Genomic DNA, 27,350 nt, shown 5'->3' with positions numbered 1-27,350 from the left:
AAGGAAGGAGGAAGGAAGGAAGGAAGGAAGGAAGGAAGGAAGGAAGGAAGGAAGGAAGGAAGGAAGGAAGGAAGGAAGAGAAAAGAAGATCTCTGTAAGACAAATGAAAGTAATTCTGACTGGATATCTCTACACAGAAAAAGTCAACAGTAACCAACTTCAGGCTATCAAATGCACCAACACATAATAAAGTGAACTGAAAGAATAGAATATATATCTGAGATAGAGGTGAACATGGGGAAGAACAAACTATCAAAACCATCTTATTCAGTATCCTATGGAAATACTAGGAAACTACTGAAGTCAAGATATCATGCATATTAGGCAAGTACTATATCACTGAGCTATATATCCCAGCCCTCCTCATAGTTCTATAAATCTTGTCTTTTGATAATTCTTCCTAAGTTATCCCATAGGTCCCGAAACTTGCAATCTACTTGCTTCGGCTAAGTACCCTGCTTATCCTTATCATTAAAAAAAAATACGTTCACACGATTAGTGAGGCATCGTCTATCTAGCTTACCTTACAAAAGCCAAACTGTAAAACTGTCTACACACTCAACAATAAAATAAGTAACCTGAACAAGTTAAATGGCTAAAAATTATAGGAAAAAATTACTTCTACATGAAGTTTTGAAGCACATTAAAGATAAACTATTATTTGGTAACTTGTCTTATAAGGCTAGTATTCTTCTAATGACAAGGCCAGTGATGATATAAGGACAGAAAGCCACATACCAATATCGCATTTAAGCATAAAAATTTTAATTCTCTAATAAAATACTAGTAAATCATATACAGAAATACATAAACAGAATATTACTATCAAAACAGATTGTATCCAGCACTGCAAGGTTAGTACAGCATGCGAAAATGATCAGTGTAACTCAGCAGACTAAAGAAGGGAAAACATATTACCATCTTAAAAGAAGCAGAAAAAACATTTGTCAACACTCCACAGGCTTTTTTTTTTCAGTACTAAACTGAGAAAAATAGTAATAGAATTTCCTCAAAAGAGTAGAGTGTACTTATGAAGACAATCTATAGCTAACATTATATTGACTAGCATATCCATGCATTTACATGGCAGTTTAAAACAAAGCAAAAACATCACTTTCACCATTTCTACTCAATGATGCAATGAAGACATTGGGTGATCAACACGGGACAGAGCAAAAGAACAAGAAGACGAGGACCTGCGTGAAGGTGAACAGTATGCAAAAGAGACAAAGAAGAGCCAAGTTTACTGACACAGCAGGAAAGCACCAGGGAACACATCACTTTATACATGGACTTCAAACAAATCAGTAAAAAGAAAATAAAGATTTATACATTTTTAAAAAAGAAATAAAATTCATAAATGACATAGTCATCTGTACAAACTGAAGAAGAAGGAGATAAAAGGAGCAGAGGAGGAAAGATGGAGAGGGAGCCACAATGTGGTACTGTCACCAGGTAGATAACTTGATGAAGAGGATAGATACAAGTTCAAAAGGAGGCCAAGGGCCGTGTGACCATCACAGCTACGTAGGACCAAAAATGGTAAATTAATAGCCACTCCTTGGGAAAACAGCTTACATCATGTAAAAGGTAAGCTAGAATTGCTTGCCATATCTATGCCAGATCCCAGTAGCAGACATGATAAGGAAGGTGCTATTGCTGAAGACACCATGTACTGCAGACATAGGGCTTAGAAGATTCAAGCTCGATCATCCTGAAATCTAGCTTTCGTAATACTAGAAGGTGCTGCACAGCTGCCAAGGTAGGAAAGCAGTCAGTTTAGATTTGCTGCGTATAAAACACAACAATCATGAGATACTCCTAAAGGTATAATAATGGTATTCATATCTCGATGGTAATCAACATCTATCTAATTGGGACTTAAGGTCCATCCAACAGGATGAAAATCATGCCTCCCACCTACTACACCACTGTACTCTAAAACATGTAACTCTCAGTACTCATCAGAGAAGCTTCTCTGTACGGCAAATAGAGACCATCACAGAAAAAAACATAACTGGTCATAATACAGAGCAACAGATTAAGGGGAGCCCAACTCCAGCAGATACATCTTCAACATAATTCCTGCACCTAAGGCTCAGGGAACATTAAAAAAAAAAAAAAAGAGGCAGAAGGACTGTAAAAGATATCCAGAAAGTATGCTGTCAGATTGTTTCCTAAAAATGACAGAAAAGCTACAACCATGATACCTCAACAATGTTGCTGCATAAACAAGACCTAAACAATGACAACGCCAGTAGACAGGCTAATGAGAGGGGTAAACCTCATGGGAGGCAACCCCAGACTAAAACTAAAACCTTCAGACAATTAATGATTGCTAAGAGAGGGAGAATTATTCTTTCCCAGAGATGAGCTCCCTAATTTGTTATCCAATACAAAATGGTCAACCCTGAAACCATCATCACAAGCAATAATAAAACTCAGCAGATTGTATTTATGTCATGTGTGTGTCATGTATGTGCTAATAATAATGAAAGAAAAAAACGCCATGAATTAGAGAGAGAGAATGAGAAGGCTTGGAGAGAGGAAATAAAGGAGTTGAAGGAAGAAAGGGATGAGGGGTTAATAGTACAATTATATTTTAATTAAATTAAAAAGAAACATTTAAAAAGCTAACAGCTGGAACTACAAAGTATTCTGGATTTTGAATGAATCCTCAATCACGGCCAAAGGAACAAAAAAAACCCTAAAAAGAAAATGAATTTGAGTATATATCAAAATAAAAATGTCTGCTCAACAAACAATAAACAGAAAGAAAGGGTAGCTCATTATTTTCAATTTACAGTCACAGTAATCCAAATAGCTGCTATGTATAAAGAAAAATGCTTAGGTTTAATATAACCAAAAAAGTAAAAATTACAACCAAACTCCTGGTATGGGGAGATTGTTCAGCCAGTCAAGTGACTGTTAGCTAAGCATCAAGACCTGAGTTAGGGGTTAAGATCCCTAGCACCCACAAAAACTGAGAGGTGTAGACAGTGAGGTAGTGGGTGGACACCAGCTGATACCAGAGCTCATTACCCATCCAGCCGAGCCAATGGTGAGCTCCAACTTCAGTGAGAGACTCCATCTCAAAAACACGGCGGTAATATTGACAGATGGCTCAAGGCAAAGAATGTTTGCTGCTCTTCCAGAAGAGAATTTGGTTCCCAATCCCCAGATTGTGTGACTCACAACCACCGTAACTGCAGCTGCAAAGAACTCCGTGTCCTCTTCTGGCCTCCACAGGCATTTGCACAAATATGTGCACACATAGACACAAGTAAATCATAAAATAAATCTTAAAAATAAAATAAGGAACAGAAGCAATTGAGAGTTTTTGATGTTAACCTCTGACCTCCAAATATGCAAGCACTGGTTAGTCCACCTACACACATGTGCACACCACATCCACAACAAAAAAATAATAAATAATGACTAAACTCAAAACATCACCTCGTATCTACCAAATTCCCAAAATTAAAGTATTAAGAAATGAATATGAAATGTAATAATAAGAATCATGAAGCACTAGTACTCTAGGAGTAGAGGCAGAGGAATCTTTTAAAGAACTAATGAAATAAAATATACACGCTCTATGACATATTAAACTGTATCCACATATGAAGACTACAGAGAAGTCTTGCATGGATCATTAAGAAGACATGTGAGTTCATTGATTCTCTATAATCATGAGGGCTTTTATTATATTGAATAAAACAAAGAAATAAAAAAGGAAACAAAAGTGAAACACACTAAGGACTGTTTTCTATTGTTAGAGCAATCAGCCACAGTACAGAGGGGAGATAACACACTGCAGTGGTTAAGAAGAAAGCTGGAGAGTTAGCCAAGGATTCACTTGTTGTTCACTAAAGTTGCTGGCAAGACTCCATCCCTGTGACTGGAGATCAGCACTCCCATGTAGCATAAACTGAAGACAATATCTAAGCTGTAAAGGTTGTAGTTTTACTGACTCAAAGCCTCTTTCCCCCATCTTCAAATAGTACCATGGCCTCTCCTACTTTGGATTTCTCTCCTTCTTCCACCTAATCTCTTTCATCCAGACAGGGAGAGTTTTTAAAATCACGAGAGTTGACTGCACACACACAGATAATTGAGAATAATCAATGCCCATAACGTTGGTCACATTTTCAAAGTCTTTTCTGCCACATAAGGGATATAGATAGTAACACAGTGACAAGATGTACAGACCGTTGTGCACTCTACCAGCCTATAATGCAAAACTCTGCAACAGTAGTCTAATATCCCTACATAAATGAATCTCCTGAAGTATAAGACTACTATATAATGTGTGCAGTTTGAAATACATACATACATTTGTGCGTATATATTATATAATATTTATATATACATTATAGAATATGCAAAGATAACTCTTGAGGTACAATAATCATAATGGGAGTTCTTACCCAGATTACTCGAGTGCTACCTTAAATTGGGAAATATGACTAACAAAACACAAGGCCCTAGAAGACCACAGTGAAGTAAACTGAGAGTGGTAGAAGAGACACTGATAACCTAAGAACTTCTTAGGTTGTTCAATCTTGTTTTCCTACTCTCTGGATACCATTCCACTGTGTCCTTAAAATTCCTTCATTAAAATGCCATTAAGGTTTTAGCAAATATCTGTAAAGACAAACTTGCTGTACTTGATTCTATCACTAAATCTATTCACTTAATTCCCTATTTTTCTAAATTATTTTTGTCCTACATATTTTTTTAGATTTCAACTTCACATATTTATTTTATAAGTATACCATTAATGCTGACATATTAGATTATTATATCATTATAGTATTACATATTATTATATCATACTTATCTATAGTATAGAGCATCTTCACCGACCCTACATACTCCACATAAACTAGTACTAAAAATAAAATAGGTAAATATCATAGACTAAGTCAAGACTTCCTAAAATTTTCCCTTTTTTGCCAAAGAAATCTGTATGCCACCCAGGTATACAGGCATCTAAAATACATGTACAAATCATCCATGTATTGCTAATAAAGCATATAGAAACATTTTCAAATAATTCTCTGGCATATATAATTTCACCATTTCTTAAAAAATGAAGGCGAAAGTACAGACTAATAAAATGTATTGCCTATTTGTTTTTACATAAAGAATTAAATCTTGACTGAGTTATTTGATACACTAAGGCATAAAACATTTACAATGTTTTTCAGAGCTAATCAATATCTTGATTTTTGGACCATCATGTTGAGAACACAAGTATGTTGCACAAAAATTTAGCGCCGTTTCAGAAATTGTTATAAATTTTGACAAGTGGCAAGATAAAATTCATTTAATGCTTTAAAAAAATGAAACTCAAGTCAATAACTCAGAGAGAAATTTTTAGGGAAAAGCATTTTAAGACAACAGAACCTAAAATAGACTCATGTGATCCTTCTATGATGAGGAAAAGCATGAAGAAAATACAAGTTTCTGTTTTCTGTATTAAATTATGACGTTTCTATAAGAGCAGGAGCATTGTGTGCACAGTAAAATCACCGTAACCCACAGCACAGCACAGTCTTGAATCTGATCCAGGGTCTTTCTGGCCATGTTTGCCTATGTCGGCCTGTGTGGTACAGTGTGACAGCATACACTGTGCAGAGTGCACAGTGCACATATGTGTCGGCCTGTGTGGTACAATGTGACAGCATATGCAGTGGGCAGTGCACAGTGCACACACACACATCATGTGTTCAGAACCAAGGCTGCAGTGCAGTTGCACAGTGCAGCATTTGTGACTGCTGCCAGAAACACCTTGGAGTTATACATGACACTGTGGATTAGACTTTAGTTTCCACATCTTTATAAACCTTCTATTGTTGTCCACTTCTTCAAAAGCCTCCACGCTAGTTGTGTAACCAAATGCAGCTGTGAGCCACAGTCCAGGGAGCCGAGGACACAGTCGTGGAAGTAGTATTTGCTACAGTAGTTTCCCTGGGACCTTCCGGTCAGTCTAACAACTACTGTGCACTGTTCCCATCACACAAAAGCTTCTTGGAAGATGAAAATCATACACTACACTGTCCACATAAGAATGCATATTTAAAATTGTACTTGTGAATGAGTGTTTTCCATGTGTGCATGCAGGTGTCCGTGAAGGCCAAACGAGGAAACTGGACCTCTGGTCCTGGAGTTACAGCCATTCGTGAACTACCCAACATGAGTGCTGGAATCTGAACTCCAGTCTTCAAAATATAGTAGCAAAATATATTAACAGCTGAGCCATCTCTCCAGCACCTTAGATGCTACCAAGAATGAGAAACTATATCATATTTAAATGATATATCATAATTATATTGATAGCACAACATTTTAATAGCCAGATCAAACCAAAATAAACTACCTAAGCACAGCTATGAGAACAGAGAACACAGATGCTAGTCCATCAAATTCATTAAGGCGATGCTAAAACTGACAAACAAGCAGGCAGGAGCTCTATGAAATGATGCTATGATGCTAATGCTCCATCTACATTGCAAGTTTCAAAGAAAGGATACTAGGTATCAAACTTGTAAAGATCTTTATGAACTTTAATGAGCATTAACATGTTCTTAGATATGACAAAAGAATCTTTAAAAAATATTACTGAAAAATAAAGCTAAATAAGAGAAAATCATTTTAATCTTTGAATAATTAAATTTTTGAAATAAAGGATAATTGTAACATATAAAAAGTATGGAAAAGCCAGGTGTGGTGGTGTCTGACACTAACCCCAGCAGTCTTGAAACAGAGGCAGGAGAACTGCAAATACAAGGCCAGCCTGGGATACACAGCAAAACCTTGCCTCAAAAACAGTAAATAACAGTAATAATAAAACTAAAAAATACTTGAGAATCTATTATTTTCAGCTTTAAAATTTACTTCCATTCATTCCATAATGCAACTGATAGTCAATGAATATCTATTATTTCTAAAACCTAAGTATGAATTCACACAAATGTATGAAGGACACTATACCCTTAAAATAGTTCAATGTTCAGTAAAATAATTTAACAGAAGCATTGGCAAGTGCTTCAACAAAGACAGTATTGATGACTTTAAAACAGAACCTCCCCACAAGGCGCAGTGATCACTGCAGAGGGAGGGACAGAAAGATTCCAAGAGATAAATGGAGTGGATGTCACCAACAAAGAAGAATGTCCTGACCATTGCACACATGAACTGACAGCAGCTGCAACAGTGTGCACAGGTCCTACACAAGATCAAACCAGCCAAAACCCTACCATGAATGGGGGATTGGGGGAGAGCTCATGAAGCCACACCTTAGTTAAGGAGCTTGTGGATGATGCTGCCAAGGAAGAGTCAGTTTTCGTCAGAAATGTGGCCCCTGAAATCTCCCCATGCTCCAGCGGATGGTGTAAGCCCATGGACACACAGGCAGCACTTAGTGGACTCAGGTTTTCATTTTTATTTCTTTTCAAGCACACGTAAAGTTGGGATGGAAAGTGGTGAGAGAATACAAGAGGAGATGAAGACTAAAAAATGAATGTAGATTTGCTCAAAACATAGGGTTCTATGAAACTCTCATGGAATAAGGAATAAATCAATTTAAAAGTATCTTTATAAACTAAAATAGAATTCCAGCTGGATGTGAACAGATTTTTGTATAAGTACGGACATTAGGACTGTGCTTTAAATTTATTTAAAAAAAAATAGACACATCAAAGCACAATCCTGACTTCATCTTGGCACTGCCTGGAGCGGCCTTCCTGCAAACACAGCTTTGCAGACTTGCTTCCTAACTCCCTTCAAGTACAGATGTTAAGTAAGGCCTTTTCCAGCTCTCTCTTTAAAACTGTTAATGTGCCCCATTCCTTACATTTCCATTTTCCACTTCCTCTATCTTGATTCCTTTTCACAGCTGTAACCAGGCCCATAGAAATACAAACCTCCGGCTGCAAAACTCATATCAAAGTAACGGGTGCCCCCTAGAGTTCTGTGCCCTCAGACGCACAAGTCCGTAGTTCCAACATCCTATGCATTATCCCAACTAAAATAAGCAATCTCAGTGAGAAAGTCTACTTAAAAGCTAAGGATTAAAACTTTTAACTATATACAAGCAACACTAAGCAGACTCTGTATTTACATTCAGGCATTTATACATGCTTGGGTAGGCATAACAATAGCAACTAAAGGGAAAGAGGATGACTTCAAGAGGGAGCAACTGAGGGGTACACAAGAGGGAGCTGGAGGGAGGAAAGAGAAAGGGAGAAATGATTATATTTCATTTTTAAAAATTGGGAAGCATCAAAAAGGACTTTTCCATATCTTTACTGGAAACAAAGTACAATGCAAACATTCACTAAAAAGTAAGAGTCTGGGAAGAAAACAAGATAAGCTGATGTCCAAACAAAACCAGTGACAGACCTCCACTGAAAATGAAAGGTTGGGTGTAAAAGACATTCCTGTGATTTAAGAGACCAAAATCACAAATAAATGAATTATGACAGGCAACAGGAAAAAGTTTAGAAAATGAGATTTCATCACTCATACTTGAGATGCGAGACACCTGACAGTGCTGTCTGCTTGGCCAGAGAACACAGGAAACTAACACTCCAGAAGGACTGAACACTCGATACTCAAGAGTTTAATGTTTGAGGCAAGTATAAAACTTGTACTTGTGAATATAAATTTGGCACATAAAAAACCTTAGAACTAGAGACACATATTTAGAGATAAATACCAGCATTGACTATGAACAGGCGGTGGCTTTACTTTTCAAAATCACAACTGTAAACACACTCCACGTCCTTCTCTGAGCTCTAAGCCATCTCTGCAGTTGACAGCTTGGCTGAAACAACTCTGAACTGCAAATCATTTTCCGGTGCACTTTTGCCATCTGCTGGCAAAAACGGTAAGTACAGGTTTATTAACAAGCTGAAGTCATTCTCTTTATCAGAGCTATAAATATATTTATAAAGGTCTGAAGATGGTGGGGCATGCTTTGAATCCCAGTACTTGGCAGGCAGAGGCAGGCAGATCTGTGAGTTTGAGGCCAGCCTGGTCTAGAGAGTAAGGTCCACGACAGCCAGGGCTTATAGAGAAAGCTTGTCTCACAAAAGACAAATTCATCCTTCAATTCTATTTTAATTACTGTTTTCCTTTTTCCTTTTTATCTAATGCTAACACATTCAATACATAAATGGGAAAGTATTATTTGTGGAAATAAAACATTCCCCACTCCTCAGGATCTTCCCAGTTCACTCACTACATCCTTCAATACACATTAGAAGACAGACAACTATCTATGAATTCACTACATCCTCCAATACATATTAGAAGACAGATAACTAAGATATTACTAAAATTTATGCTGCCAAGTTTCATTGCTTTCAACATCTAACAGCTCAGATTGCTTTTTTTAAATATCTAGAGATTATGTTTGTACAGAAGATTAACAGACAAAACTGAATGTTATAAATATAATCTTGCATATAAGACAGTGTTATGAATAAGTATCTAAAGCCAGTAGAAGAAAAATATTTATCACCCAGTAAAAAGTATAAAACAGTGGGATGATCATATTTTAAAAGGCTGTACCTACTGCCACACTGATAGAAATTTCACATAAGTCATTATTTTACAATTTAATGATATCATATTTAGAAATCTTGGGACTGTGTTTTAATTTTGGTAAAGAGGGTTTTTAAATAACCTTAATAAAGTACTTAACTAAAAATCATCAAAATAATAAGCATAAATAGCCAATAATCATAAGAAAAATGTTCAACATTATAGAAATGCAAACAAGACCAATTTGCATTCACTGAGACTATTATACATAAAGAGAACTGAAAACATATGTCTACACAGAAACTTAAAAGTGTTAATAGCAGCACCACTCATCATAGGAAAGACGACTGTGACAACATAAACAGCTGAGAGCCTTTCACTGGTGAGCAAGTTAACTAGATGTGGGGCCATACAGTGAATCACTCTGTGGCCGTAAGAATGAGTGAATTACCAGAGTGAACAAATCCTAGAAAAGGATAGGCTGAATTAGAGTCAGAAATAAATATAAGCCACATAGTTCATGACTCCAGTTTTACAAAATGTCCGTAACAGGCAAAACCATAGAACAAGAAATAGATTAATGGCCACTGGAGGGTTGAGGAGAGAAGAAGACAGCTAATTAATTCAGGGTTTATGTTTCAGGCCATTGAAATATCCTCACATTAGACAATGGCAATGATTGTATGTGATCAAAGATATGTTACATTCACTCAGTTATATAGTTTGAAAAAATTAGGGGGCTGGAGAGATGCCTCAGCTGTTAAGAGCACCAACTGTTCTTCCAGAGGTCCTGAGTTCAATTCCCAGCAACCATATGGTGGCTCACAACCATTTGTAATGGGGCCTGAGGCCCTATTCTGGTGTGTCTGAAGAGAGCAATGGTGTACTCATATACATAAAATAAATAAATCTTTAAAAAAAAAGAAAAGATTAATTTTTTTGTCAAGTAAATGATATCTCCATTTCCCAAGAAAAGAATCAAGGGTCATGAAAGAAAAAATTATATCCCATTATGACACTGATGTGTCAGGAAAAGAATAATATACACAAAATCAAACGCTAACAATAAACTGGGGACAGGCACTCTTTGTAATTAAGTCTCAAGCACTTCCCATGACCTGGGGGTGGAGGTCATACACCTAGGACCATCTGTCCCTTGAGTGTGGGCAGGTATATGAAAACGAATCATGCCCATGATTAGATCACATTATATAACAAAAGGGAAGTGATTTTACAGATGTAATTATTGACCCCCTAAGTCAGCTCTAAGGTAATCAAAAGAGACTATTCCAGGAAAATCAGTCATGCTAGCCTTTAAAATGGTTTTGGTGTCAGAAACAGAAGTCAGAAATGTCAAGCAGCAAAGACACTCATATAGGCTTTGAAGAAGAAGAACTTCCAGGCTGTTAACACCAGCACAGCTGGAAACACAGAGTGTCTGATGGCTGACATTCTCCCATGTAAACCAGATAAATGCAAGGCAATGACTTCTGCTGACACCGAGAGGAAGAGAGCTTGAGCACCAGATGACGTCACAGCCGTTTAACAAAAACACTGAGTTCAGCCTGCTGGGACCCTGAACAGAGGACCTAGTTAACCTACACCTTAACTTTGACCCACAAACTGCAAGCTAATAAATCTAAGTTGTCTGGAGACACTAAGTTTGTATCATTCATTACACAGAATGAAAACCAAAAATATAATCAATCCCACAAGAGGTTTCTTTCTACAATATAAGTAGAGATTATTTAAAATACACTGCAATTAATATCAAAAATTCAGAAGAAAGATAAAAACAATCAGTTCAAAATTTAAAAAAAATTTTAAATGTTCTTAGATATATGCAGAAATGTTCAACTTTACTCAATAAAAAATTACTAATATATAATGCTATCTCAATTTTGACTGGCAGATTGATAAAAATCAAAAGTTCCATTACATTTTATTAGCTAAAGAATTATGAAGTAAAACTTCTACTAAACATTAGTCAAAATGAAAAACTCTGTACATACTTAATACAGAGAAAATTGACAATGCCTATAAAAGTTTTCAACAACATTTACGTATCTTTTTAACTAAATGATTATAATTATGGGAATTAAGTTTATCCTAAAAATTTACCCATGCAAAATTAAGTACATATGTGCATGATTATTTATTATATTATTTGAGACATAAAATAATTAGTACTATTAATACTGAGAGACTAAATAAAGACACATTGACTAAAAGTTATGATAAAACACACTTCTCATAAATATAAGGAATGATCACCATATTTGTTAAGGGGTAAAAATACGAAAACAGAATCTTATCACATATTATCTATTTAAAGATAGATGGATGGATGGATAGATAGATAGATATTCATATATTATTATATTTACAAAAATATGCAGTCCAAAATAGTAAGAGTGGTCATGGGTCAGAATGACCCGACTGGCTTGAGGATGGAGTAAGTATACAGAATGAGGAAACATAATGAAGAGAAGAAGCACACATTGGAAGCAGATGAAAAAATTCCCAACAACTCAGACTGACACAAAGAAGTTAAACAATTAAGAGAACATAATTTTAAAACATTTCAAACCCGTCCTAGTGAAGTTGTTTTAGTATGGGAGTTTTGTTTGCATGTGTGTCTGTGATCTGTGAAGGCCAGAGGTCCAGATGTTTGTAAGTTACTACGTGGTTGCTGGGTCCAAATCAGGTCATTTGGAAAGGCAGCAAATGATCTTAACTGCTGAGCCGTGTCTCTGGCACCCATCAGAGAAGCTTTATCAAAGTTATAGCAACATCAACAATACTAAGTCATTTTGAAATTAATGCTCACTGATAAAATATTTTTATTTGTATTGTTTAGGCCTACACATAAAAATATTTATTTTTATTAAAAATATGTAGGTTTTGTGTGTTACTTCAATTTTTAGCCAACCTCTAAAGAAAACGAAAAAATTTTTTAAATGTCAAAATTAAAGTACACTTAATACTGTAAAAGCAAGACTAACACAAAATTCTAATATATAAGTAAGTTAGGAAATTGAACTCTTATCTCTGAAATATAAACACCCTTTTTAGGTAGGATGGTTTTTACGTTCTACAGGCAAGGCCAATTGTGACGTGCAGTTTTCAAACTCCAAGCATATAGCCATTTCTAAAGTACTTTTATATATGTCCACTATCAAATAAGTGCCAAGACATTTGTCTAGATTTCAAACAGCAGGGTTTATATTCCTACTGCATCTCACTGCTAGTAACATGTCTACATGGGACCATGTGTTACCAAGGACATCAACTGTGTTTTCACAGCTAAGTCTCTCAGTAACTACCCAAGGAGTGACAGTGCCAACTTCTGTGCAAGAAACTAGGAATACAGTTATAACAAAACACACAAGACTTGCACCATTCAATCTGTTTATTTTAAGTCTTCTTTTACATTATAGAAGAAAATTTCGATATCTAGGTATTAACAAGCATTCATTTAATTTTTTAATTTCATTACCTTACGGGCTAGTGGAGCCGATGGTCTCGTGTTTGCATGCACAACAACAACAACAACAACAACAACCCTTGGAATTTAAATATCAGTTTTCAAGAACTAGGTAGGATACGGGGCAAATAAAATATATGCATACCCCTAAAAGAAAAAAGAAGTACCCTTAAAAGGAAAATGTTCACTGTGTACTAAAAGTCAGGGAAAGATGGTGTGGTTTTGGCTATACTTTAGCTGTGAACTGTGTTCACTACACACATATCCTACTCAGGATAAAATCATGGCAGGAACTGCAAGTAGAGTGGAGATTTTTCAAACTCACAGCAGTTCATTTTAATGCAATCCTTAACAAAACAGTTAAAACATAGAACAAATTATCAACCTATGCAGGATGCCAAAGTAACCTAAAAAAGTCCTCTGACACATATTTAATTATCTTTGTAGGTCAGTTAGGTGAATGAAATTTGAAAATAATTCTACTGAGCATAGGAATCAGGTTTATTTGTGTATAAATACATAGATATACATACACGCATAAAACCTGATATACACACACACAAACACACACACACACACACAGCGCATTTAAAATACTTCAATTAGGAGTTGGGGAGATGATCGGTTGAGTGCCCACCACACAAGCATGCTATCCTTGGTTTAGTGCCCAGCATTCTTATATAAAGCCAGTGTGACCTGCAACCATAGCACTAAGAAGGCAGAAGCAGGTAGATCCCTGGAGCTCACTGGCCATCCCAGGCAATCAGTAAGCTCCAGGTCCAGTCTCAGAAAGGAAGACAGACAGCAACTGAAGAAGGCCCCTGACATCTACTTTTGACCACTGCATGTGCATGAGCATGGAGACTTCTATTAGATCACATTCATTATTGTAACTTACTAGACATCATTTTTTATTGTTTGAAAATAAAATATAATTACATCATTATCCCATCCTTTCCAACCCTTTCCATCTACTCATGTACTCTCTCTTCTCAGACTCGTGGCCTCTTTTTCCTTAAGAGTATGTGTGTGTATTTGCATATATAATATATTAGCGCATATATATATATATATATATATATATATATATATATATATATATATCCACACCTAAATACAACCTGCTCAGTCCATATAAAATTCCTATATATGTGATTTCCGTATTGAATAATCAGTTTGAGGGCTATTTTCTGGGAAAAAACTGTTCTCCCCTTAGAATGCCTTAGTTGCCGTGGTTCTTTGACTAGTGTTGAGACTCCAGGCGACTTCCTTTTTTCATGTTAGTAGTGGTGTCATCCTTGGTTTAGGTCTTGTTTAGGCAGTCATGCTGATGAGACTTCATGGGTATAGAAATACACACATGCACACGTACTGTTGTAGATGTGTCGATATATACAATTTTCTTTTTAAAAGACTCTGTCTTTCAGAATTCATATCACATTGTTAAACTTAAAACAAGTCATATGGCATTGGCTATATAAGAGCATGCCAATTATCTTCAAGTTTACTGACGGTTAATTCTGTCAATAAAAGACCAAGACTAGGCAGAGAGGGCATCAGTAACATTAAGGACAGTACAAGAGTTTTCACTCATTCATCATATAAACCATTTATTGAATGGGTATAATTCACCCAAATTAAGACCAAACACATAGCCACTCTTGTTGTGGTGGTTAATCACAATTATCGAGATGATATCTAGTTGACAAGACATAAATTGCCTAAGAGTCAGGAGTCTATATATCTCTTGGAGATTGCCATGATTAGGCTGAGGTGGAAGTCCTGTCCACTGTAGATGACATCATTTCCCTAGACTGATATCCTGAATGTTATGAAAAAGAGAGAGTGAACTGGACACAGAACTTCAGAGCTCTGTGTAGTGGCTGAGGACGCCATGTGTCCTTCACAGTTCACTGTGTGGCCCCACCACCATGGCAATAGCGATAACCACAAACTGTGATCTGAAATAAACTTTCTCGTTGTGTTGCTTTTGTCAAGGATTTTTACCACAGCACCATGAAGTGAAACTAAGACAACTACCCTTTTGTTTTGTTAGATAATGTAGAGGGCAAAGGAAGACTTATCCAGGCATAAAGTTTAGAGGGCACATTTGCTTCCAAGTTGTTACGATTCTTCTTTCTCTTGAGGCAATCAGAGTTTTATCTCTTATAGTTCAATGTAAAAAAAAATTAAAAATATAAAAAAACTATCTTTTTTATTTGATTCTATTATGTTCACACTTTTTTCTCCCTACATTATTTATGATAACCAGTTTAAATAAAATTCATGAGCACTATGCCACAGTTTCTTCAGAAAGCTCATAGAAATGAGATACATATTCCTTAAACCACATAAATTCTATTTGGCAAATTCTAAATGCAACTAGTTTGCTCTAGGCTCAGTGTCAGCACTGTATAAATACATCTCTGAATATGTTAAAAGCACTACTGTTCAAAGTATGATTATGAAGAAAAATTACTTTTTATCCAGTTTTACAGTATGTCTTAAACGTTTTGGTGCCAAATAAAATTTCAATGAAACCAGCCAGATGAAATAGAGCAAGCAGGAGGTGGAACAAAATGGCACTAACACCCCGAGGTTATCTCTCAGACCAAGTATTCCTCAATGGGACCAGCTATTCACATAGCAAAGGATCTTCCTAGAAGCTACCAAAGGCATGTATCAGTGTTCTCCTGCTGTGAAGAGGCACCATAACCACAGCAACTCATATCAAAGAGTTATATGGGCTTGCTTATAGTTTAAGACAGTGATTTTCAACCAGGGGGTCAAATCCCCCATTCATAGCTGTCACCTAAGACTATCAGAAAACACAGGGATTTACATCATGATTCATAACAGTAGCAAAATGACAGCTATGATGTAGCAACAAAATACATTATGGTTGGGATCACAACATGAGGAACCATTTCAAAGGGCACAGCATTAGGAAGGTTGAGAAGCACTAGTGCAAGAGATTTAGTCCATTATCATCATGGTGGGAAGGATGGTGGCACACAGGCTGACCTGGTGCTGGAGATGTAGAGTTCACCACCAGGACGTTCATGCACAGGACGAGACAGAGGAGATACTAGGCCTGACAATATGGGGTTTGAACCTCAAATCTGACTCCCAGTGACACGCTTTCTCTAATAAGGCCATGCCTACTCCAACAAGGCCACACCTCCTGTTTCTTCTCAAGAAGTACCACTCACTGATGACTAAGCATTCAAATACATGCGCATACAGGGGCCATTCTTACTCAAACCACTGTAGAGGCTAACTACAGCGCTTAGTAAAATAAAAGATGCGCCTCTGCAGAAGGGAAGAAAAAGTGAACCATATAACTCCTCCCCAAACTCCAAGGAGAAATGAGCAATTAATGCCAGATCTTGGACTGAAAAGTCTGCACCAAGGCTACTATGGTCCAGTTCCAAGCACAGCCCCATAATCCATACTCTACGATAAGTACTTAACCACTGAGTCTCTGAAACCATGTGGAACAAGACTCCATCCACTGAAAAGTCAGGTAAGAAGCACAAGGCAGTTTTCTGGACCTCAGTACCAGGCTGGCAAAACCTACCCTGGGAAGATCCCAAAGCCCCTAATACCAGGCCATTACCCAAGACTATAGTCCCTATAACACCTACAGTGGCAGAAAAATACCCTAAGCCCTAGTCCATCAGATTCTATTCCAACACCACCCACTGGCAGCTGTGATCTTGGGCTAGGATAACTCGTCTGGGTCATGAGTATACCTCAGCAGTAGGCAGCTTGTAGTACTGTGGGCCTTAGTCCAACCTCAGTACTGCTGGTCTCAATGGGCTTTGGATTAGGAATATGATACAGGGTTGTGGTATTGGTGCCCACTTCTTTCTTCACAGGAGTTCAATTAGTACAGCACGGAAAATAAAATAAAATAAAATAAAATAAAATAAAATAAAATAAAATAAAATAAAATAACTGCCTAGTGGAGGAAAATGCAAGCGAGTGTTAACCCTCATGACACAGGAGACTGAAATATGTCCCTCTGTAGCAGGTTAGCCCAGTCAGGCAGCATTCCACCACAAGGTTAATAACTGTAGACAGGATCTCTGTGCCTACCCCGGATCCAGAAAGAGGCCTACAGGGACAACTTTTCGGGTGTTCCCCAGTTCATACTGAAATTACCAACTGTTGATTTGGAAGAAAACTGTATTTGAATCACTGCCTAGTACTGAAACAGTATCAGTGTTCATAAAAATTATTCCTTTGGCCACCACGTCTGACACTAGCAGATTGCACTTGACTCTTACAGATGAAAATTCACACACATTCTGTAGACTCCTGACAAATCTGGACTTAGGGTGATGTCAAATGCTACAAATCCAGAAGGAGTAAAAACCCTGCTTAGAAGTCTTGCAAAGATAAGCACAAAATCTGCAGAATTGAAAGTGCCGGATTCTTCAATGTGTGAATGAGCTCAAATACCAACAAACATGAAAAACGTTTTAGTTGAGATTGACTGACAGTCAAAACAAGACAAGATACTAAAAACACGTGAACTCCTGAATGGAGCTCTAATAGCTGTTTTAAAGAAACCACGAGCTTACAGAACACAAAGAACTAATTCAAAATTCTAACACAAAACAAAAATGTAGACAATGCTTAAAAATCAAACAGAAATCTTACACCTGAAAAAAATATACTAGAGAATTTTAAAACATACCCAAAAAGGACATTAAGATCAAGAGTAAATCTGAGCAAAGAACAAGCCCAAAGACACACTAGTCAAGAGCACACAGATGGAGGAGGAAGAAAGACACACTAGTCAAGAGCACACAGATGGAAGAGGAAGAAAGACACACTAGTCAAGAGCACACAGATGGAGGAGGAAGAAAGGAAACAAGAAATTAAATATGTGCACAGAAGTTTTGAGGCAGCATTAAAATACTGGGTTGTTGTGGTTAAAGAGAGACTAGATACTGCCGAAAGAAGAAGAATCTGTATTAAGCAAACAATCAGAAAACTTAGGCCTAACCCCCAGAAAAGATACAGGGACAGGAAGATCAAAGACCAATAGCTAGATTCAGTTCAATTGCGTCTACTCCAAAATATATTATAGCCATGCTCTCAAACATGGAAGACAGGAGATTCTCAAGATAGAAAGAAGGGGAGAAAAGCAATGCATTAACATGTCCTGACAGCAGACTTCTCACCAGGAACCTTACAGAACAGGAGAGGAGTGGGATTCTTATAGAACTGAATGAGAAAACTGACAACAAAAAAATACTATACCTAGCAAAGCTGTCATTTAGAAGTAGAAAGATAAAGGCAGTCCCAGATTTCAGTGGGAAAGGCTCTACAAGAAATGCTAAAGATAGTTCTTTAACTTGAAATTAGCCTGAATGACTAACAAGAAAAACAATAGAAGATATAAAAATAAAATGCTACTGGCAAAAAAAACACAGAAAAACAAGATGAAATTGCTCTAATATGTAAGTATGATGTGTCAACCATTCACAGCTTTAGTAATGACTAAAAGAACAAAATGATTTTTAAAATAACTACATCAGTATGCTTAGAGATTGTAGCGGGAAGTATTACAATGGAGTGTCTGCCTGGCTTCCGGCTTAACCATCATGTTCCTGCCTGGTCTCAGCTGGTGTCCTTCAGACCATTCTCTCTAGCGTGCTCCCTAGGGACCTGGTCACTGTGTTTCCAGCTCCGGTTTGCTCATCCCTGGAGCTGCTAGTTCCTTCACAGCAATAACCACCCAGTTGTCAGCAGACACACCTTCCAGTAACCCAGCAAATCAAAACTCTAGATGATTGAAGTTAACTAATGGATTTATATATATCAATAAAGTCTCAAGAGATGAGCAATATAGAAAGATGTAAAATGGAAATTTAAAAAATCAAAATAAAGCCACACTTTAATTCCAGGCAGAGGCAGAAAGATTTTGGAGTTGAAGGCCAGCCTAGTCTACAGAATGAGTTCCAGGACAGCCAGGACTATGTAAAGAAACCCTATCTGAAAAATAATAATAATAATTAATAATAATAATAGTAATGCAATAATATCAAAATCAAAATGAGGAAAAGAATAAAATCCACGTATAAAATGTTTTATTAACATACTTCCCCTTAGTTCTTTTCTTTATGATCATAACATATTGCTATCATTTCAAAATGCCTTATTATAATCAAAAGACCATTTTCATAATGTCCAAAAAGCAAGACTCTACAACTGAGAGAAAGAAAATTACACTCAAGAACAAAAGCACCCTTCTAGACTAACTTCTGAACCACAAAGAAAAAGCACAAAAGAGGAAAATTCATGCTGTTTGCATACCTGAATATGTCACACTGAAACCTATTAATATGTATAGTTAATACATAACAATCAAAGAGCTCTATTGAACATCATGATGGGTACAAAAAACACGGTAGCCTTCAAATCTTCTCACCAGAAAAATATGTGATGTAATTTATCTGTTAAATAGCTTTATTCGCCCATTCCGCAATTTTTATATGCCGAAGTCCATGTTGTACACTAAAAATACAGTACACCACTACTTTGACTTGTCACTTTAAATAAATAAGTAAATAACAACAACCAAAAATAGGATGGAGGGAGGAAAATAACTAAAATTGGTAGAATTCAAATTTAAAAGTAATTATAAGGTCTTTCCCCATCAGTAATCACTTGAAATTTAAATAGTCAATTTCTCAATTAAAAACTATGAACTAAATGGAAAAATTAAGAATCCAACCCTATGTGTCTCATACTATTTCTACTATTCAGAAATGGCAGAGGACTTTCTATGTAAATTAAGTAAAATGTCATGAGATTATGGGGAAATTATTCTAAATTGTACTTATAACATGATCCTAACATTCCAATGACTGTAACAGCTTTAAAACAGAGCTAGACACCTAGCACTGCCTTGCCTGAAGGCGCTGTAAGTCTTTAGCAGTCAGAACAATGTGGCTTGGCCTAGAAATAGATCTTGAACTAGAAGAGTCTGTGTGAGGCCAACTCAGATGTTGACCACCAATTCTGGACAGAAGAACAAAGGTAACTCAGTTAAAGAAGATTCATCTGTGTGACAAATGGTGGTGTAACAGCTACATTTTCAGACCTCCAAAGAAATATACATTGGAAGTTTTTCCTTTTTAATCATTAAATTTTAACCAAAAGTGGATCATGTGTATAACTATAAAATATGAAAGTACAGAATTTCTAAAAGAAAGTTTAGAGGAAAGGATTTGGAGACAGCTCCGTGGAAGTGCACCTGCTCTGCATGACTACTGTGCTCAATCCCCAGCACCACAAAAGAAAATACTAAAGAACAGGTTTCTGCCTTTGATTCAGGCTAAAGATATAAAGTTTCTAAAAGAAATAGAGGAAAACATTTTGACTCTAAAGTCAGCAATGATTTTGTTAGAATCAATGATTTTCTTAGGAACTACTGAATCAATAGCAAACCAAACATCATCAAAGTAAAAATTGTGTTCATCACAAGATAGATAAGAATGGTGTGGTGGCAAAGGTCGGGGGGCCTAGGAAGCAGAGCTGTGAGAGTACAGAGCTTAAAGCCAGCCAGGACTCCACAGTGAGCTCCAGGCCAGCTAGAGCTACACCGTGAAGCCCTGTACAAGAGCCTACACATGATCAAATTATATTTAAAAAATTTCAAATGAAACAGTTGTAATGCATATAGCTTTTAAAAGAATACAAACCACTTTTACAATTTACTACAAAAGTATAAAAAAATAAAGGTTCACACTGTTCACCAAAGAAAATATATAAATGCTTATGAAACATAAGAAATAGCTTCTGCCTTTACTCAAGAAAGACTACAGTAAAAAACGGATACATCCAGTAGGAAGGCTGCAATTTACAACAGCAACAAAAGATGTCCTATTTAAATTCATTTCTTCATTCTGGAAAATCTTTTCTATAATCTTGCATATATAAAACATTAATACTTTATACCAGACATATCTCAAATCCTGAACATCATATAAAAGACTTATAAAAATATGGATATAACACTTAATCAACATCAATTTTTACTTTGATGATGTCTGATTTGCTATTGATTCAGTAGTTCCTAAGAAAATCATTGATTCTAACAAAATCATTGCTCACTTTAGAGTCAAAATGTTTTCCTCTATTTATTTTAGAAACTTTATATCTTTAGACTGAATCAAAGGCAAAACATTTCATATTTTTTATTTCTGCCGGGAATGAGTATTATGAATACTATATTTGGGTCAATAAGGTGGCTCAGCAGGAGAAGGCATATGCCACACAAGCCTGATGACCCAAGTTCAATTGCCAGACCCACAAAAAGGTGGATGGCGAGAAACCCAACATAAACAAACAAACAAACAAACAAACTGTACCTAGCGATGAAACAAAATGTTTACCTGTCTGAAGGCATGTCACTGGCAATCTGGTGCTTCATTCCTGATCCATTTTTAATAGAATCCTGTCTTGTGAGCCCATGAGCGCGACCTTTCTCAACTGCAGGTACTGACAAGTCACCTGAGGGTCCTTGGAACTGGGGCTGCTCATGTAGCTTTGCCTTCTTCTCCTGAGGGGCTTCCTCATTTCGAAGCCCTCGAAGAACCTTTTGATCGGGCTGCTGCGGTGTATTAGACCCACTGTTATAAAACCATGCTCCTGATTTAGTGAGGATTTCTTGTTGCTTTCGGCACAAATTACACACCCACATAACCTGTACCAACGACATAAAAAAAGAAAGAAATTAGTCTCCCTACATAGTGAAAAATTAAAGGCAAACAAAAGAAGAGGAAATTCAAGCCAACAAGAAATTACATGGTTATACATCTCAAGTTAAAATAAAATCAGGATTAATTGCTGCTATAAATTAAATAATTCATCCTTTAATTTTTAAAGGATGATTATAATAAAATTACACTGACATAAAAACCCACATCAAAAATGACAATTTTTTGTTTATATTCTGTAATTATATTTATTTAGTTAGAAGCATGACATAGTAAACAGAGAATGAATTTGGGAGATAGTCAATTTTAAATGTATCTCTAAAATAGGAAAGTAAAACCTTCAGCAAGGTATTAGACCTTGAAACATATAAAACACAGTTTCCTTAACAAACAAAGGAGAGAGGTAAAATAATAGACTTATTTTCTTATATTGTTTTTAAAAATAGAAATAATTCATAAAATATCTGTTGTATAATACATTTCCAGTAAATTAACTGTTAATATTAGGGTAAAATTGTCTACCACCAACTATATTATATCCTTTTTTAAAAAGTTTTATTTATTTTAATTAATTTCTTTTTTTTAAAGATTTATTTATTTATTTTATGTATGTGAGTACACTCTTGCTCTCTCTCTTCAGACACACCAGAAAAGGGCATCAGATCCCATTATAGATGGTTGTGAGCCACCATGTGGTTGCTGGGAATTGAACTCAGGACCTCTGGAAGAGCAGTCAGTGCTCTTAACCACTCAGCCATCTCTCCAGCCCCTTAAGTAATTTCTAATGACAAAAAAAACCCTAAGAACACTACTAATTTCACTAAAACCTATTAATTGATCATAATTTATAATGCTATATTAGATTCTTTTACCTTCATGTCTACAGTGATTTTTGTACTATTCACAACAGCCAACATATCTAACCTAGACATCCATCAAGAGATGACTAGATATATGTGGTAAATATACACAACTGAATCTTATTCACCAATAAACAATAATCATGATGTGCGCAGGAAAACAAAAGCAGCAGGAGATCTCTATGTTGTGACACAAACCAGACACAGAAAGAAAAATGTTACACACATTCTCTCATATGCTGACTCTGTATTTAGGGATGGGGAAAGCGGTGGAACAGATACTAATGCCGTGGGAAGGCATGGAAGAGTGGGCAGGAGGGAAAACAGGAAAGAGAGTGAATATGGCGCATGGTAGGTAGGTAGACAGACAGACAGATGGACGGACTGAGAACAGACAGACAGATGGTAGACAGATGATTGGTAGATAGATGGTAGATAGATAGATAGATAGATAGATAGATAGATAGATAGATAGATAGATGATAGATGGATGGATAGATAGATAGATAGATAGATAGATGATAGATAGACAGACAAAAAGGTGAGGTCTAAGGGGAGTTAGAGAGAACAGAGAGTAAAGCAGAAAGCAGACAGGAGTAAATATAGTCAAAGTACCTGATACAAGAAATGTACATCAATCAAAATATTTCCAAAAAATACAAGATATACTTGATTTTTATTAATTGAGCCATCTTCACGATTAAATAATATTCAGTATTATTAACTATCTTCAAAATGTTCCCAAATAGAACTTGAAAGCGTTCGTACAAATTTGAATTATAAACTGTACAATCAGACAGTCATGTCCTTTTCTTCCCCTCCTCCCAACCATGATGATAGCCATCCTGTGCTTCATTTGTAATGTAAATACTTTCTTCAGATTCAGTAACCTAAGGACATTATTGGCTATGTGGCCAGAAAAACCTTTTCTCATCTCAAAAATCTTCTTTTGGTTAACAAAAAATTCTAAGAATAAATAAATAAATAAATAATCTATATGTTCATGAAATGCAAGGTAATCACATATTTAAAACAAGTACTGATCACATGCTTACGCTGACTCTCATACAAACTTCATGTTTCTTGATTTTTTTCATATTTAAATGACTTACAACAACATAGATGATTATAGTAAAAGAAAGCCCTGTTCTGCATAGCAATTAACAACAAAGCAGAAGTAAGCTCAAAAGATAACTGTCCATCACTGCATCCAACCTGGGGCTTTTCACTGAGATAAGGATGTTTGTGTAAAATATCATTTAAATGATTTGCTTATATTCCACTTAAGCAGTTTATATTATCTGTATAATTTGTATAGTTTACTATGATTATGATCTTTGTTCTATCATTGCATGGGAAATAAATTCCTTTATTCAGTTCTAAATTCACTTTTTTTTGTTGGAAACAAAGGCTCCATCTTCTACTAGCATAATAAGAACATATAAGTCATAGACTACTATGATCTAAATGCTTACTAGCTTGAAGTCATCTGAAGTAATCCTGAAGAAAGCATGAGGCATGCGGTACTATAAAACCAAGATGTCCGCGCATCAATTCCCAAAGAGGCTACTCATCAGTAACGTCAATATATGTCAAGTTTATTTTTTAAGTAAATAAGTATTTTTACCAAAAACCCTGTGATCTCACTCAATATTTATAAACAAGCTCCACAGTTCAAATTTCATTTTCTATTAATGCTATGAATATCAATATAAATATATCCAAATGCATCAATCAAGTTACAAATCAAATCATATACAAATGATAACCAAGATATGACCTGTGACAGATGAAGGTACCTACAGATCTCTTTTAAATGGTATGTACTTTAAAAATAAACGAAAAACTGTTGCTGGGAGCCAAACCACAGCACTTGCCAGGCAAATTCTCTATCACTGAGTTAAACTCTCCACACCAACAAATAAAATCTGCATTTCAACTTTCTTATTTTAAACAAATTACTATCCCTATTGGAATGATAATCTGTTAAAGAACTCTAAAATTTAACAGTATTTGGAATAAGACACATCAATTAAAAACTAACATCCTATATTAACCTCTCAAAAAAAAAAAAAACAGAACTAATATATATTCAAGATGTTTGCTTGAAAGAACTACAGCAAAAGAATCCCAGTGCAGTGTAATGGAGACAGATGGGAAGTATCCTTAATGTAGAAAACTCCAAAGACAGCTCATTTAAAAAGTAACCTAAACTGAGTGTCAGTGCATTCTACAATCCCAGCACTTAGGAGATGGAGGATGGAGGATCAGAGCTAAGGCGAGCCTTGGCTTCAGACAGAGTGTGAACCCAGGCTAGGCCTGGGCTGCATGAGACCTTACTCAAAAAATAAAAAATCAAATAAGAAAATAAGGAGGATGTAGGGGCATTAGGAGAAAGAGAGAAAGGGGTGGACTATGCAAGAGGGGGCAGTAGGGAAAGGAGGAAAGGAGTAGGGGTCAGGGAGGATGAGAAAGCACAGTTAGATGATGAATGCAGACACAAGACATACATGTATAAATATATTATTGCCAAAAGAAAGGGAGGAAGGGAAAGGAAGAGAAACAGAAACAAGAGAGACAGTCAGAGACAGAGAAAGCAAGCGAGCTTTTGAAGCTACCTGGTTTGTCAGCCACCTCAGTTCAGTCATGAAGTCCAACGCTTCATTATGTCCTTTTAAGGAACAAAATCAGAAAGAATAGCTCACACCATAATCAGCTTACTATATACTCTGACTGTGCTGCTAAGATTAAAGCTCCTAAGATGGGGGTGGAGCTTGAAGATCAAAGAACAGAAAATAATAAAATTAATAATAATAATAACTCTGTGAACCTAAGTGAAACCTTAAACCTATGTGATCACTACTACATTGAGCTACAAGGATTTATTTTTAATTTTTCATTTTAGTTGATAGCATGGCCTTAAAGAATTTCCAATCTTTGTAAATATGTGATCTATTAAAAATGTATTGCTGGCGCAATATTTCACTGGAGTATTACACAGTCTGAGCACCATTCAGCAGGTCACGAGAACTCCCAACTCCACATTCCACGAAGAAAGGTGGGCTGGCCTGAAATCACAGGCATATTAGACCACAGAAACTGGAAAACACTACTAATAGCTTTTTCTACAAGTCAGATGTCAGCACAATATTTATTCTACTAAAATTATGACACTATATTCAGTATTCATAGGCAAACCTGATGAAAGTTGTAATTTACAATAAAACGTTATTCAGAACATAAAATTCCAATTTATGTACATGAGAAAATAACTATTAAAATTAATTCATATTTTTATAGAATCAGACAGCCTTACTAAATAATTACTATATGCCAGGCACTGTGCATGGAGCTGGTGAAGAAGGTCAATAGGTGTAAATTTCACTGTGAATTTTAAAGGAGAGAAAATAAGCAAATTACCACAAATATTGCCTGTACTTCACTTACGGGTGCTTGGAAAGGACCCCGCTCACCACAAGTCCGCTGATGCTTTCCCGTCGGATGCTGTTAGAGAAGAGTGAGGGCGCAAAGGACAGTGGCAGGACCCAGAAACTCCCATTATCTGGGCCTCATAATGGGAAGAATTTAGAGGTATTTGGGCAAATACCTATAAGTTATCTCCTCAATTTTGCTAGGGTGGATTTTCAAAGTTAGTATACTGGCGTATGTTCTCAAGTATTAAGGCTTTCAAAGAGGTCATTGTAATTTTCATTATAGCTTTCAGATACTACACAAACTAAACCAGGACATAACATATGGATTTATAAGCCTTTTTTAAGTTAGGATAGATAACAGAGTGTTTTATTTAATTGACAAAAATGATGGACTGGGTGCTAGGTGTACTCTGTACTTTATAAATTACAGAATGGTAATAGTTATACTCAGTTTATATTTGAGAGAAAAGTATTTTTTATTGGACACAAAAAGTGAGATGTGGCAGAATCTTCCCTTAATGAATAAAGTTTTCAAGGAACCAGTCATTGGGTGAGTAGTCGGGCCTTCCAGGTGGGAGAAAAGAGGAGAGGCAGGAGAAGGATACTCCTTTTTGGACTGAAGAGAGCATGCAGCCACAATATTTACATGAGCGGGGTCCTTTTCGAGCACCCATAAGTGAAGTACAGGCAATATTTGTGGTAATTTGTTTGCTTATTTTCTCTCCTTTAAAATTCACAGTGAAATTTACACCTATTGACCTTCTTCACCAGCTCCATGCACAGTGCCTGGCATATAGTAATTATTTAGTAAGGCTGTCTGATTCTATACAAAATATGAAAGTAGGTAGTCGGAGGTCCCACCTCCACCCCCACCCCATCCCCAAAGCCACCCCCACCCCCACCCCCTCCCCCATACAGGTGGCAGGTCCACCACCGCAGGATTTAACACAGAATAGCTTACAAAAGTAGGATGCTAGTTTCTGCGCCTAGCAATTGTGTTACCTGTTGATTCTAAACTAAGAAAGAAAAAAAATAAATATCAAATCTTAGATCATAAAGAAAGGCTTACATTTTTAAAAAGATCAAAATCATTTCTTGTATCTGATAAGAATTTGGTGGGATAAAAGTAGAAATCAAATAGGAAATACACATAGAGAAACTATAAAAACACTTGGAAAGTTACTGAAGAAGCCAGAGAGGAAGCTAAAAAGCACACACAGACACACAGGTGTATATGTATATGTATATGTATATGTATATGTATATGTATATGTAT

General features: G+C 36.2%; 1 protein-coding gene across 1 annotated transcript in view; it reads right to left on the bottom strand.

Moving 5' to 3' along the window:
• Rims2 (regulating synaptic membrane exocytosis 2) overlaps positions 1-27,350 on the bottom strand; it is a 463,872-nt gene that overhangs the window by 302,538 nt on the left and 133,984 nt on the right. Inside the window, exon 6 of the mRNA XM_028767117.1 lies at positions 21,457-21,767. Coding sequence (XP_028622950.1) covers positions 21,457-21,767 — 311 coding nt within the window. The remainder of the gene's footprint in view (positions 1-21,456; positions 21,768-27,350) is intronic.

Source organism: Grammomys surdaster, unplaced genomic scaffold (genome assembly GCF_004785775.1).
Source record: "Grammomys surdaster isolate TR1022 unplaced genomic scaffold, NIH_TR_1.0 63, whole genome shotgun sequence".
Lineage (NCBI taxonomy): Eukaryota > Metazoa > Chordata > Mammalia > Rodentia > Muridae > Grammomys > Grammomys surdaster.
This window is presented reverse-complemented; position numbering and strand designations above follow the sequence as displayed.